Genomic DNA, 15,558 nt, shown 5'->3' with positions numbered 1-15,558 from the left:
ATTCTTTCCACCCATACACACAATAGTCAAAAATGTAAAACATGAACTAAAATTCAAAAGGCACATGTATGGCAGATACTAATTCAACTACTCTTTTTGCCTATTTGGAAAACACACAGAAAAATGTAATTACAAAACTTTCTGTTATAATCAAAGAAAAGAAGGTGACAGGAAGATTTGTGGGTTTTATTAATTCATCAGTGGAATGAGATAATGTTTATCTATTCTCTTTCTCTTTACAGTTTCTAATTACTTTGTAATGCTGCAATTAAAATTCATTATACATTAAAGGATGCAAACATGTATTTGGCAAAGAGTCAGTATGGTTTAGTGGTTTGAGTGTTGGACTAGGATTCTGGGAAACCAGGTTTTGAATCCCACTCAATCATGGAAACCCACTGGCTGACCTTGAGAAAGATATATTCTTTCAGCCTCAGAGGAAGACAATGGCAAACCTCCTCTAAATAAATCTTGCCGTATGATAGGGTCACCATAAATCAGATCCAGCTAGAAGGCATATAACAAAACAATAATGCATGGGGGAATTGTGTGCTTTGTCAGTATTTGTCATATAAATATTCAGTAGGTGCCAGTGACACACAGCCATACTGCAGACAACAATCTTAGGACATTATCATTGGAGAGGAATTTCTCTTAATTTCTTAACTCCATTCTAGTTACGCTCCATTGTCTTCCTCATGCAAAAAGCTACATGTTTGAAGCAGAGAGATTCCTTGAGATCTTCCACATAGGCAGGAACTTGTTGCTTGTTGTTGTTATTGTTGTGTGCCTTCAATTTTTTTAAGCCCCTTAATGTCAAAGATACCAAAATTCTTCTAATTTCACTCAATGAAGTGAAATCTGCAATATTTTATTCCTTATTTAAAAGAATAGAACACTAAAAGATTTATATTCCAAGTAAGAAATTCACCTCTTCATGAATGGATTCCAACATAGGAAATCATACCTAAATAAAACACATGAGGCATGGACAACATTTCTATTCAACCAGTCCAGCAAGCCCGCAGTCTTGGTTTTATCTTTGACTCTTCTCTGTCGTGTATCCCTCAGATCCAGACCACAGCCAAGGGTTGTAGATTCTTTTTATACAATATTGCCAAAATCCGACCTTATTTCCATCCAGCTTAAAATTGGCCATTATAAAACCGCTGTTAAAAAAGCCCTCCCTAGACCCCCTGATGCATAACAATTATCGGCCAGTTTCACTATTGCCTTTCTTGGGGAAGGTGATCGAGAGGGCAGTTGCAATCCAGCTTCAATCAATCTTGGATGATACTGATTATCTGGATCCATTTCAAACCGGGTTCCAGGCGAGCTATGGAGTTGAGACTGCCATGGTCACCCTGGTCGATGATCTCCGTCTGGGCATGGACAGGGGTAGCGTGTCCCTGTTAGTGCTCTTGGACATCTCAGCGGCTTTCGATACCATTGACCATGGTATCCTTCTGGAATGCCTGAGGGAGTTAGGTATCGGGGGCACTGTGCTCCAGTGGTTCCGTTCCTACCTCTTGGGCAGATTTCAGATGGTGCAGCTGGGGGACGAGCGCTCCGACAAGAGGGCGCTTACATCTGGTGTCCCTCAGGGAGCCATTCTGTCCCCCATGCTATTTAACATTTACATGAAACCGCTGGGAGAGATTATCCGGAGACACGGGGCGTGGTGTTATCAGTACGCTGATGACACCCAAATAGTCTTCTCTGTGTCTCCGACTGATGCAGTAACCAAGGATGGCATCTCTCCTCTTGATGCCTGTCTAGACTCAGTAATGGGCTGGATGAGGGAAAACAGACTCAGCTTGAATCCAGAGAAAACGGAAGTGCTTGTGATAGGTTCCCCCGGTCCGGGATTGGAGGTTTGTCCACCTGTCCTGAACGGGGTCACGCTCCCCTTGAAGGACTCTGTTCGCAGTCTGGGGGTGCTCCTGGACTTGTCGCTCCACCTCACATCTCAGGTGGATGCGACGGTCAGGAGCACCTGTTTTCAACTTCGGTTGATACGCCAGCTGCGACCCTTCCTGGGCCGGAGGGACCTTGAAATGGTGGTACATGCTCTGGTAACCTCTCGTTTGGATTTCTGTAAAGCGCTCTACATGGGGCAACCCTTGTACCATTCCCGGAAGCTACAGTTGGTTCAAAATATGGCAGCTAGAGTGGTCACTGGATCTTCCAGGGCCACCCATATAACACCAGTATTAAAAGATCTCCATTGGCTGCCCATTCGCTTCCGAGCGCAATACAAGGTGTTGGTTATTACCTATAAAGCCCTAAATGGCTTGGGCCCAGGGTACTTGGAGAACCGCCTCTCCCCATATAATCCACCCCACACACTCAGATCGGCTGGGAAGCATTTGCTGAGAGTCCCAGATTCAAAATACACCACAACATCGTGTAGAGCCTATTCCATCTCGGCTCCTCTGCTCTGGAACGTGCTTCCCAGTGAGCTCTGCTCGGCCACCTCCCTTGACTGGTTCAGGAAGGAACTAAAAACCTTCCTGTTCCAAAAAGCTTTCCCCTAATTCCTTTCCTTTGTAGCCTCCTTCCTCCCCGCCACTGTTATTATTTTTGTTGTTGAACATCCTATGCTAGCTGGATATTGTTATATTGTGATATTGTGAATTGTACTGTGATTTTAATGTATATTTGCTGTTTATCGTGTTTTTATCCTGTAACTGAAATTGTTGTAACCCACCTTGATCTACGGAAAGGCGGGCTATAAATAAATATTTTATTATTATTATTTTATTATTATTATTTCTCCGCCTCTACTGCCAAGATACTGGTCCATTCCCTAGTGGTCTCACGACTTGATTACTATAACGTCCTGCTGGCTGGGCTTCCTCTTTCTCACCTCCGTCCATTAATTTCTGTCCAGCATTCAGCTGCACGCATTATCACTTCCACCCACCACTCTGACCACATCTCTCCTGTGTTGGCATCCCTTCACTGGCTCCCCCTCCCTTTCCGCATTCAGTATAAACTCCTGCTGTTGACATTTAAAGCCCTCCATGGACTGGCCCCTCCTTACTTATCTGACCTTATTTCTCCGCACCTTCCCACTCGGGCCCTCCGTTCTGGTAGTCAAGGTCTTCTGTCCCAGCCCAGGATTTCCTCTGCCCCATCTCGGATTCGCCCCTTTTCACTCGCTGCCCCTCACTCCTGGAACCTTCTTCCCCCACAAGCAAGAGCCATCACTTCTTTAACCAGCTTCAAAACGGAGTTGAAGACCATCCTGTTCAGGGCAGCGTTCCCAGGCATTGCATAATTGTCACTTGCTATTTGATGTTATTTTGTTGCCTGTTTTATTGAATCATTTCCTGTATTGCTATGTATTTTATATGTATTATCCTACTAGAGAGGCCCCTTCCCCACCACCACTCCCTTTGTGTCGTGTCTTTTTAGATTGTAAGCCTGAGGGCAGGGAACCATCCAATTAAAAAGATTGTATGTACAGCGCTGTGTAAATTTATAAATAAAGGTTAATAATAATAATAATAATAATAATAATAATAGTAATAGCCCCCTTCTGCTAGCCCATTTCCACCTCAGCATAAAAATACTTAAACCTAAATTGCATGAGAAAATGCTGTGGTCGAGGGAGCTAACTGTGCTTGGGAAATAATGAAATAATGAAGAGAAGGCAGCAAGAATTCTAACATAGTAGTACACTGGCAGAAGGAGAAAAAAACATAAGTTCTTCCTAGCTGCCAGTTGTTAAACTGACCAGCTCTTTACTAAGGCATTCGTCTGGGGCCTAAAGAATTATGTTGATTATCATGCATCTTAAAATTAAGTTTAGCTGTATCAGACACATGAGCTCTCTTCCCAAAGACATTGGATTCCATCTCCCCCTCCCACTCCAAAATTTCCTACTGTAGTTTCATATTATTAGTTTTGATAGCTTAAAGAATAGATATTGTTTTGTTGAAAAGTGTTCCCAGATCTTTACAAAATAGAATAGATGGATCAGAATGGGTTTACCTTGCAAGCTGTGGTCCATTGGAAAATGTTTGGTTTCTTCAAAAGCCTTGCTTATTACTGGTCCTTTCAGAAGGGCATTGATAGCATCCACCTGCAAAGAAACACATTTCAGTTTTGACAATTTCCCAGGTATTTCCACTAAACAATACAGCATTTAAGTTATGTGTTCCTGCTCTAAAACAGAGATACTGACTAGTAAAATTTTAACTCAAAAGAATGAAGAAATATGAAGTAAATGGTTACTGCCAACAAATAGGAATTTAAGTATAGCAGATCTGCCAATGAGGCTGTTGAAGGAAGAGTATGCTGTTTTTAACAGGATGTTATGAGGATTATTTATTGAGAGCCAGCACTGTAGTGGTTTGGGCACAGGGGTATGATTCTGGCCTCCAGGGTTTGAATCCCTAACAAGCCAAGGAAATCCAATGGATGGGTTGGGCAGGTCACACTCTCTCAGCTTCAGATGAAGATAAAGGCAAACTCTCCTTGAATAAATCTTGTAAAGAAAACCCCATGACAGGGTCACTTTAGGGTTGCTGTAAGTTGGAAATGACTTGAAAGCACACAACAACAATTGGGTTAATTGGGTTATTAATTATTGGGTTATTGTTATTACTAGTTATTAACTGGATATGGCATGGTAATAGGACATGAAGTACTGGTTTTGGTATCATTAAGAGACATGGGGCCTAAACAGACCGGTGATAAACACCAGCCTTGAGGCAGAATGGGGGCATGGTGACTGCATGCCATGCGCCCCGACTCTGCCCTCATGCTGGAGTGATGCTCTGCACCCCACAACATGGTGGAAGGCATCGCGCTGCATCTTTGGTGCAGCATTTACATGTGCCAAAAAGCTGCTGAAGAACTGTGGTGGCAGCGGCTAGTGCACCCTTTCCACAATGCAAAAAGGAGCCGGGTTGAGGGCGTGGTATGCAGTTGCCATGTCCCCAACCCAGCACTTCTAGGGGCAGCACGGAGCTGCCTCTTAGAGTGGTCTATTGAGCCCCACTGTCCATTTATATTGCAAGAACATGGCAATATGAGTAATAGCCTTTTAAGTGGTTGCTCTTAACCTCTGTCCTCTCTTCCTAGAGATAGACTGGCTTCTGTTCCTTGTTATGATTCTGTTATTTGACCTTCCAACAAACTTTTGGAAGTGGCTGTTAATAAAGTTTCTTAATGGTGCATTGTACTAATTTTATGTCTTTACTTTTTAAATAAAACATTTAAATTGTTTTTAATTCTATAGATAACTTAATTCCATTTTAACAATAATGTTTTCTATATTTTTACTTATGCCTTTCTCTGCATTTGTTTTGATTTTTAAAAACCTGATGCTAGCCACAGTTTGAGAGAAAATAAAACTATGAACTTCAAAGGCTCTTGTGAACATGAGACAACCATCACCTTTGTGCCCTGATGGTAATATTTCAGAAGCATTCTAGCCAACCAGTGATGTAAACAGCATGCCAAACTAGATAGGCCCAGTCCTGATTAAGTTAGAGAATATCTATTTTCTCCAGAATGTGTCATCATCTCAACCTCTAGGAGCTGCTCAACACTCCAAGCTGTTTTGCTAACCATGAGAATATGGTGTACTCTGAGGGTGTATGGTAAAGTTACAGATAATCTGTGCTTCAGGTAAAGTGCTCATGTCACTCACCTGGTTAAAAAGATGCTCAAGGCAGCCGTGCAGTTTGTCTTGTTTGTCTGATGGTATCCTCATGTCACTGGGAAGCTCATCACCTAATGAAAAAAAAAGTAGTAAGCTTGGGTAAGCTCTCATATCTTTGATTTTGCACACACTATTTTTTACTATTATTTTAACTCTCTATGCTTATCTTTGTTCTTTCCTCTGTTCCCTTCACTCTTTTAGTCACTAATCATATCCCAAGTTTTAGAATCCTCCCCTTTGCCTCCATGAAGTACATATCATCTGCTGAGGCTTTCGTGTGCGATATCTTCTTAACAAAGTATATATCTGGTAGATGAGCTAACAGGAAGTCTTACAGAAATGGAAATCCTGGAAAGAAACGTTTGGTCCCATTTTGCCCTGTTTTAAGTCCTGACTAAATGAGATACTGAAAAACCTCAGTCGCTCTTCTCCTATTATTTCAAAGTACCTACGCAACTCAAAATATGATTGGCCTCTAGTAGTATTTCATCACACACACACACACACACACACACACACACACACACGTAGGTATGTATTCTTCCCAGTGTAAATCCACCTTTTTGCCCAAATCTGTAATGGGGAGGGGAATATAAAGTCAATATATAGATTTTTCAAAACTGAATTTTACTGTTATTTTATTTATTGTTAGCTACTTTGAGCAACTAGGAACATTGCATAAAATGTTTTAAGGAATAAATCAAAAGTTAATGTGAATTAGGATTTAATAGATGAAGACCCAAAAACAGAATAAGTCGTCTGACATAATATTGAATGAAATGAAGACTCTGGAAAACATAGCACTATGAGACAAGTATTATACTCAATGATCAAATTTAATGCCTGGCCCTAAACATCTACATCAGGGCAATTCTTTATAATTCTGCTCCAATGCCATGAATGTAGATGATGATGATGATGATGATGATGATGATGATTATTATTATTATTATGCTTTTATATAGCACTGTAGATTGATATGGTTTAAGAGATAAGGAAATGGCTGTGAGTTCACGTTCTGAAACCAGCAGCTCAAAATAGTTTTCATGATCAAAAGAAGACCACATTGAGTATTTAACAGCTGTTTGAAAGATCACTTTGAAGGAACTTGCCATTTGTTTTTATTACAGTGGTAAAACTCTGGAATGATTGACTAATCTCAGTCTGAGCATGGAATTAATGGGTAAATCTTTTTGCTCCATCTTGGAAAAGTACCAATCTTCTTTACACACACTTGGATTTCTTAGCAAATGTGATAAGAGGTTTCAGATCAGTGAACACCTATTTCAAGACAGAGACTTGGATGGAAGATGAAAGATAATACTGAGGCTCTCCAAGTAGATCTAGGAAAGAACATTGCCTGAAATCCTAGAGAGCTGCTGACAACCAGAGTTGACAGCACTGGGTTAAATGGAGAAGTAGTCCAATTCAGTGTAAGGCAATTCTCTGTTGTCTATCTATCGTTTTGTATTTTTTGTCTGCAAGCAGAGAGGGATAGGTGAAATACTAGTAAGAATGAACAGGACAGGATGGCTTGGGCAGATTCCCTTTCCATCTAACTTGGACTTTTGGTGGCATGGGAAGCACTAAACAAAAACAGATCAACCGCTGAATAATAGGCATGGATCTACCTGATTACCAGTCTGTGATTTCATGAACCTACCTCAGTAAATGGAAGTATGGCATTCACTCACCTGATCCCATTTCATCACTGCCAAGGTAAGAGCTGTTACTCCGCACACTGGTATAGGAAAGCACTGAGTCCCTGTTACTGTTACATTCACTGAAAGAAAAAGAAAAGGGATGCATAAACACTAGGAAAAGCTACATATCAAATGTCAAAGCTACATATCGAATGTTAGTACATTTGGTGGAAAGTTCTTGAATTTTTTTTCTCAGCTCTGTCCTGGTCATCTCCAAATTCAGCAAAGCTTTAATCCAGGATATCATATTTTAGTGAAAGCATAAGGGTTTACAACCAAGGTAGCAAAATTTTGCATTGCTGCAATAGCTTGTAGACAAAAAATGGTATCTTAATTTTTAATTTTTTATTCTGTCTCATCTAGTATTTGAAGGGATTTCACTCTATATAGTTACTTGAATTTATCTAGGCTTTGACCCACTGATAAAATTGAGTAAATCTGAAGTATAATTTTACCCATCCTAACATGCTGCTTCCCCCCCCCCCATCATTGTCTTATAGCATCAATCTTATGAACAATATCAGGTAAACCTCACTACCTTGGGCTGACTCTCTGCCAGGGTTTATAGCCTGTTTATAACCTCCAAGCTGTATTCCTATTGTATTTGCATTGTACTGTTTGCATTGTTTTTTCTATTGGGTATTGTATAATATTGTACTGTTTTATATTGTTTTATGCTGGTCATTGACCGTAATAATAAATTTCATTTAATATTTTAGTGAAAGCATGAGGATATCGTATTTTAGTGACAGTGGGCTTTTGACCTTTGTCTTAGCATACTTCCTCCTCCTCCAGTGAAGATGGATTGCAGAACTGGGGCATTATTCTTTGTTTCAGAGCTCACACGAGTGACTAACGATAATAAAGGGAAAAGGGAAAGGCTGGTAATTCAGAATTAAACTCACCACCATTCTTCATGATCCCTGAGCACGGGAACTTCGCAGTTAGCCCAGATGCTCAGTTGCTTTTGTTCCAAGTGCAGTTTTCACTCAAAATTTTAACTTTTTACATTATTCATGGATCTGTTCACAGGTGTACACATCTTTCATGTATAATGCTATTCTACTTCTCTTCTGGTCTATTTCTCCAAAACAGGTTATACAGCTTTGTTGTTACAGTTCAATCATGAGACTTATCTCACCTGGTTTCAGTGATGCCTATTATATCATATTGGCTTTGCTATGCTAAGAGTTCAAGTTTATCCTGTTTATTTCCCATACTCTGTGCATTAGTATAGATACATCTAAGGCCATAGACTATTCTCACTATGTGGCTTTTAATGTTTTTTTCCACCTACTTTTGCATTTTTATTAGCCTTTCTCTGTATAATACTTGAGTTACCTTCAGCACTTGATGAATACTGTCTCCTTCCCCCACATAACTCGCTTTAAAGCCCTCAATTTTAGACCTTTCAGAATCTTGGCAAAAACATTCCTGTCAATGACTATGAGGTGCAACCAACAGTGAGAAATGATGGGAGCTGCAATCTATCAAATCATTGTGGATAAGGAGGAAAAAACACCAAAAGAAAATGTAAATTTACAGCGCTTTATAAATAAAGGTTAATAATAATAATAATAATATTTACAGTCACCTGTAAATTATGTCTGGGGGAAAAACAGGAATCAAGAATTAGACTTTTATAAACTCCATATTTTCTGTTCTCATTCTATCATATGGTGTTTTAAAATACATTTTCTCTTAAACTGGATTGGAGAAAATCCCTTGTTTCTTCTCCTGTATGATTTTTCAAACATCCTTTGCCTGATGAGGAATACAGTGGAGCTTTGAAAGCTCTCGTGAAGTGTTCTGTGCATTTGGTTGCCGAATCACCAACATGGTCACTCCTGAATAATAAAACTTTGAGGGTACAGTATATTATTCTTAATTACTCTCCTTTTTATTAAAATAAGAAGAAGAAAAAAGGAGAGAAGAAAAGGGATCTCTTGAAATCTTTCAACAAGAATTCTTCTTGCTATACTGCTCCCAAAGGTCTCTATTTTTCCTTATTTCTGAAAGAGATACACCATGTTTAGGACTCCTAGAAAGAAGCATAAACTCCTATGAAAACAAAGTAATTGTGAATTAGATCCAGCCCCAGAGCTAATGACAAGAAAATTTATCCCATTTGCTTCAGTTTTGTTTTCCTGTAAACTCTGTGGTATCCAAATATCAGAAAACATTTGATTCTTGAATTTCCACTATAATGAATGTGAGGTATAGGATATGGGAGGTGAAATGAAAGAAGAATGGTTACTGAGAATGTACTGAAACAGAGGGAAAGATCTGTAGAAGATTGTAAATTTGTTCAAAGAAGTTGTTTGTGTTGGTTTTTTTATTATAAACTTATGTTAAAACTTAATAAGATCCAAGCATCCACAGCTTGATTTTTTTTAAAGTATACATTCCAGATAGAAAATCTTGATTTTCCATTTTATATAAGGGACACCCCATTTTGCTAAGCCATTGTATTTCATGGGACTTGAACATCCTTGGATTTTGTTATCTACAGGGGGTCCTGGAGCCAAGCCACAGTGGATATCAAGGACCCACTGTATATGTTATGTATGCTTAATTATCTAAGATAAGACAAAATAATCTCTCTCATTTTTCATTTATGTCTAAATTCTAAAACAAATAACAGTCCCTTGGGAGTCTGCCTTTGATCGTATCACCTCATCCAGGATACATTACGGGCAATTATAGAACCCATTAAACAAAATGCAATGAAAAAATGAGAGTCAAATTAAATTATGAATAATATTATTTCTATTGTGCTGAAATATGTTCACATTGTTCATGTGGGTTTTAATATCAAGATATCCTGCCAGCAGTAAGACAAACCTTTCCCCCACCAAAGAGCTTTCCTACAATATCAAAATCTAGGCTTTAAACCATGAAAAATGTGATTTTCTATATGTTCAGTGCTCACTTCTTAGAGAAAATAAATGCTGTTAATGCCTGTGACTAGGAATCTTAAGCTCATGACAGCAGTGGTTTAAATTTAGAAAGGAAAGGAAATAGCACTTCTAATTGAATTGCCATGGCCTATTTTATTTAATGTGCAGACTGCAAAACATGCTGGGGATTTTCTACAAACTACCAAAGACATTTGACAGCTCTGGGCTACTGCTCGCTACTGTATTTAGTTGTCATGTCGAATTCCAGTTCCCACATGGCCAACATCACAAGAGAACTACCCAGTCCACCTAAACACTAATGCTCAAAACACATCAATGCACATATCTGTTTCCATATCTAGTAGTACCCCTATAAGGCATATCTTGGGAGATGAACCCAATCTGATAACTCCTAGCCTATAAAGTTGAAAACAGAGATTGTGAATTGTATCTTACAGATGTTCCAACTACCACTACCACTGTCCAAGATTGGAAAGGCCCAATGGGGAATGCAGTCCAACAAAGGACCACAACTTTGCCCTCAGCTAGACTAGAAAGACCAGCAAGATAGAAAAGGCTACCATCACGTTGACTCTTCAGTTTTCACAGAAGTAAATATATGCATAATGGGTCAATTCTTGTTGGGCTTTCAATGTCCTGTTTTCAACAATCTCAGAAGGCAGCTTGTGGTCCTCTTATATGTTGTTGAACTACAACTCCCACTGACCTTAGAGTCAATGGTGAGGAATAATGGGGGTTGTAATCTATCAAAATGTGGTAAATAAAGAAGAAACTACCAAAGGAAAATGTATTGAAGTATACATTTGGGAGGGACCCAATTGAGAGGGGAGGCGTTATCAGTGTTGGATGTGTGGTGCCGGTCTGGGAAGGGTGGGCACGGCTGGCCTTGGCAAGGGGGCATTTTGGGCCCAGGGGTGAGGACCAATCTCAGGAGAGTTTAAGGGGCAGGGGGCTTATCTGGTGGTCTTTAGGGGCCTATCCAGCCCCTGGCCACACTAGCTCAGCGAATAGCCTCTATGGTGACTGGAGCTGGGGCAGAGGGGCTGACAATGAGGCCGGACCCTAACGTTGCCTATGCCTGCTGGGGTGTAGGCACCCCAGGGCTTCATTCTGGAGGAGTGAGATGCTTCTCAAGGCAGATTTGCAGGTACATTCTGACGTCTCTGGAGCTCACAGCTTTGGAGTATACTGGAACGGACAATGGGCAGCGGAGGGTTGGTCTGGTCGCCGAGCTGGATGAGTACGTTAGTGACAAGGAATATCACCTTTCTTGAACTGTTTCCTATTGTAGTGGCGGTTCACCTTCGGATGGTACAATTTTCACATAAAACTGTCTGGTTTTGGTGTGACAACATTCCCAAAGCTCCAAATCCCTGAGGTTGTATATCTGGTTCGGTCCATGGTGCTTCAATGTTTGAGGCACAATGTGCTGTTCTAGGCACAATATGTCCCAAAATTGTTGAATCCTCTGTCAGATGCCCTCTCACATTTTCAGTACAACATGTTTGGGGAGCTCACACTGGGAGCATCAGCCCAGTCCATGATGGTATCGGCTGATCCATGGAATCTTGGCAGATTGATATCAACTGGGCTATTCTTCAAGCAACTAGGCTATTCTTCATTCCATCACCCCTTCCATGACGTAACACTGTCACGGGCCCCTCTGAGCCAGATTTGCCCCATAACCTCTTTGACCAAGATTTTGTAGCACCTTTGAGGCTAACTGAAAGCTTTTGCTACAAACTTTGACCAAGACTTTGTAGCACCTTTGAGGCTAACTGAAAGCTTTTGCTACAAACTTTTTTTTTAATTAGTCTCAAAGGTGCTACAAAATCTCTATACATATTAATTCCACAGACTAACACGGCTATATCTTTAAATTCTACCACTATGGAAAGCACCAAATTTAGCCAAATGAAGTGGAAATACAGAGATATTCTTTCTCAACAAATGCAAATGCAAACTGCAGGATGTCATTCCTAAAGGCCTGCATGTGAAGAACCCTTAGCAAACTACATAGCACAGAGAAGTCATGGGTTAAACTCCTGCCCTCCTGTCTGTCCCTTTCACTCCACCAACAGCATCTGAGGAAGTAGACTAAAGTCTATGAAAGTTCATGCTACAAACGTCTTTATTTTTTTTTAGTTAGTCTCAAAGATGTTACAAAATCTCTATACATACTAGCTTCACAATATTATATTCTGCACATCTTCTTGAAGTGAGCAATACAAATTTACCAGATATGCAATAATTTCTATAATGTTAAGGTCTGCTCAATTTGAGATATCAGGACATGGAAATCAGCAGAGGTCTATCAATTAAGAGGTAGTTAGAGTCTGATGGACAGTCTTAGCAGAAAAAATTAACCTCCTATGCTTCACCAAACAGAAGGGAAAAAACAAAGGGCACCATTTGTCAACTACACCACAGTTCACATCTATCACTTGTCACTCTTCACCTCTGGAAATGAAGAGTTTTCTAGCCCTGTAACATCCTCTTTGCAAGCCTTGGAACTGGATAGCAAAGGAACTGTTCATTAGTTGGTAGCTCCTTCCAAACTGTACATCCCATTCTCTTCTATCCCTGTCACACATTGTATGCCCCAGAAATTGTGCCCCATAAAAAATACAACCACAAAATCCAAAGAAGAATTGCTGTAATTCCTGGGTATAAGATTTCCCAAATGGAGGGGCTTAGTTAATTTTGTCTATTTACAAATGCCTCAGACTGGTGGTGCCTACTGATTTGAATCAAGGAAAGATCCTACCATCAGCATAGCTTTTACTCCAATGTCCAATTTGTCTGTGTTTTCTGTGGATGGGTTGTGTGTGCGCATAAGACAACAAATTATCAGTTCTGCAAACAACAGCTGCTGAGCAAGTCTCAAATTAACCAGCTTGTGCTCCTGAAAACAACCACAAAAGATTCTCTTTTTTCCAGCTGCTGTGTTTCACTGGATAAAGGAGAAAATTCTTCCTTCTGACCTCACCTGACCTGTCTGATCACTGAGGCCCTGTTGTAAGTTGATCCTGTGACAGACATGTGAACCATGTCAAATTGCTGTGAACTCTAGACTGGATACACTTAAATTCATACCGTACAAGTAATGATTAGGGCTTGGTCTAACACCACAAATGCCCTACTGTCAATTGTTACTGTACAGCAGGAAACAGGCTCAGTTCCTAAGCAGAATTTGGAAAAATGACATTTGTGCTGCAGCCACCATAATCCTCAAACCAGCATGGCCACTAGATGTCTGGGGGCTTCTGAAGATAGTGCATCCATACATGGGATTATCCTTTCATCAGTGAATTTTAAGCATCCAACACTTCCCATGGTGAGAAAAAAATGGTAAACTTTAAAAATATTTGGGGTTTAACCTATTACAGAAGATCAGGACTAGAAAAGCCAAAGCAAAGAGCAACTAAGGACCTTCTCGCACAACGCACCTTTCCTACTATTACTGCACTTTTATTATTGTGTTTTCTGCAAAAAAGGAGCAAATCGGGGTTGCTCTCTTTCTTTTCACACTTCCAGAACCATTGTGTCCACTGATGCTAATGTGTTTCTGCACTTAGCAACTACTCACCACCTCTTCCCTTTTCATTGTTTGGCATACATGCTGGGCTTGGAAGATGTAACTTTTTAAAATATTCTCAAAACTACATTCGATTACAAACATAACATTGAAAAACATCTGCCCACTCTAATCTAAAAACATAGGTCCAAACTATATTAAAATAAACCCTACCCGCAACCCTTGGTACAGATTGGTACATAGTTTCCTTGATGCATTGACCAACAGGACCTGCAACACAATATGGCAATATACTCACTCACCAACCCAGGTGACTGCTGTTAAGATCTCTTGGGGGAGAAAAGGGAATTTCAGAAGTGAGGCTTCTTTGTGTTCTGTCATTTAGCTAAAGAGGCCTGTCATCCCCTGCACTTAAACATTATATAACTACAAGGTGGTGGCCATCTTAAAAGTTCTGGAGAGCCAGAAACAAGCATTCTTTTTTTTATTACTTCCTGAAACAATGTAGGGAATACTTTTTTCAATCTCATGGTACATGAACCTAGTTTCACGCTCTGTAGGCTACTTACACTGTATTGAACAGTACCCAGTGGACTGGATACTGCTGGAAGACTGGAATTCTCATTCTATCGTTGTTTTTGTTGTTATGTACCTTCAAGTCATTTCTGAATTATAGCAATCCTAAGGCAAACTTATCATAGGTTTTCTTAGCAAGATTTGTCCAGAGAAAGTCTGTCATTGCCTTCCCCTGAGGCTGAGAGTGTGACGTGCCATGGTCCCCCAGTGGGTTTCATGGCCAAACCAGGAATTGAACCCTGGTCTCCAGAGTCATAGTTCAGTACTCAAACCAGTATGCTACACTGGCTCACTCATTCTATTACAGGCTGCAGAAATTAGGCAGGTTTGTGAAGAGTTGCAGCATAAATTTAAAAAATGAAATTTCCATTGCCTGAACAGAAATCTGCTTGTGCATCATTAAATTTAGTGCATTTTACACAATGGCAGGTCAACTCTTTACATCACTCTCTCATCTGTCACCAGCATTCAATAAGATCAAAGGTTCTTGTAAAGTCATTTTTTAAATTTAGTTAGCAAACTTACACATTTCGGGATAGCTAACCATTTCCCCACGTATGTAGAAACCACTTTCTTACTTTGATTTGGTCGAGTTGTGATAGGTATGCACCACCCAACTTCACAATTAACCAAAAGAGCATGCTCATGTTGATTTCATACATTTTAACAATATCCCACTGTGTAGCTGGTTACTTATTTTATTGTATATGAATGCTGAACCCTCTCCAACCAAAATAGTTTCAAAACAGCATCCTTCACAAAACTCACCTGTAAGAATCTCTGTAACTCATTGTATCATGTCCTGAATCTTCCTGGTCCTCCTCGGATACTTTAAAACAAACCTTCTTCATCCCATGCTCTGCTTTGTCAATATCATTGTCCTCTGTGACCAAGGATGTGGGGGGTATCTCATCTGTAGAGGGAGGCTCACTTAATTCTGCTTCTGTAGGTTCAGTAATGGTTGATAAAAGCCTGCAGATGTAGAACGTATCTTAGTGAATAATATCCATTAAGGTCCCCAGAAATTAAAAAGAATATCAAAGCTGCAGACACATACTTTCATCAGAGGCCCTCCACCAAATGTCCGCTATTTCAGAGGTGGTTGCTTTGGATAGGACCTACTTTGTGGTGGCATCCTGGTTG

The 15,558-nt window shown here is 40.1% G+C and overlaps 1 protein-coding gene across 3 annotated transcripts in view; it reads right to left on the bottom strand.

Moving 5' to 3' along the window:
• The window catches only part of PREX1 (phosphatidylinositol-3,4,5-trisphosphate dependent Rac exchange factor 1), a 288,057-nt gene that overhangs the window by 24,241 nt on the left and 248,258 nt on the right, over positions 1-15,558 (bottom strand). For all 3 annotated transcript variants that reach the window (XM_089513873.1, XM_089513874.1, XM_089513875.1), the window contains 4 exons: positions 15,184-15,387; positions 7,372-7,460; positions 5,666-5,748; positions 4,000-4,090 (listed from right to left, as the gene is read on the bottom strand). In XM_089513873.1, coding sequence (XP_089369999.1) covers positions 4,000-4,090; positions 5,666-5,748; positions 7,372-7,460; positions 15,184-15,387 — 467 coding nt within the window. The remainder of the gene's footprint in view (positions 1-3,999; positions 4,091-5,665; positions 5,749-7,371; positions 7,461-15,183; positions 15,388-15,558) is intronic.

This window comes from Sceloporus occidentalis, unplaced genomic scaffold, assembly GCF_023333645.1.
Source record: "Sceloporus occidentalis isolate IW3139 unplaced genomic scaffold, rSceOcc1.0.p SCAF_3, whole genome shotgun sequence".
NCBI lineage: Eukaryota > Metazoa > Chordata > Lepidosauria > Squamata > Phrynosomatidae > Sceloporus > Sceloporus occidentalis.
This window is presented reverse-complemented; position numbering and strand designations above follow the sequence as displayed.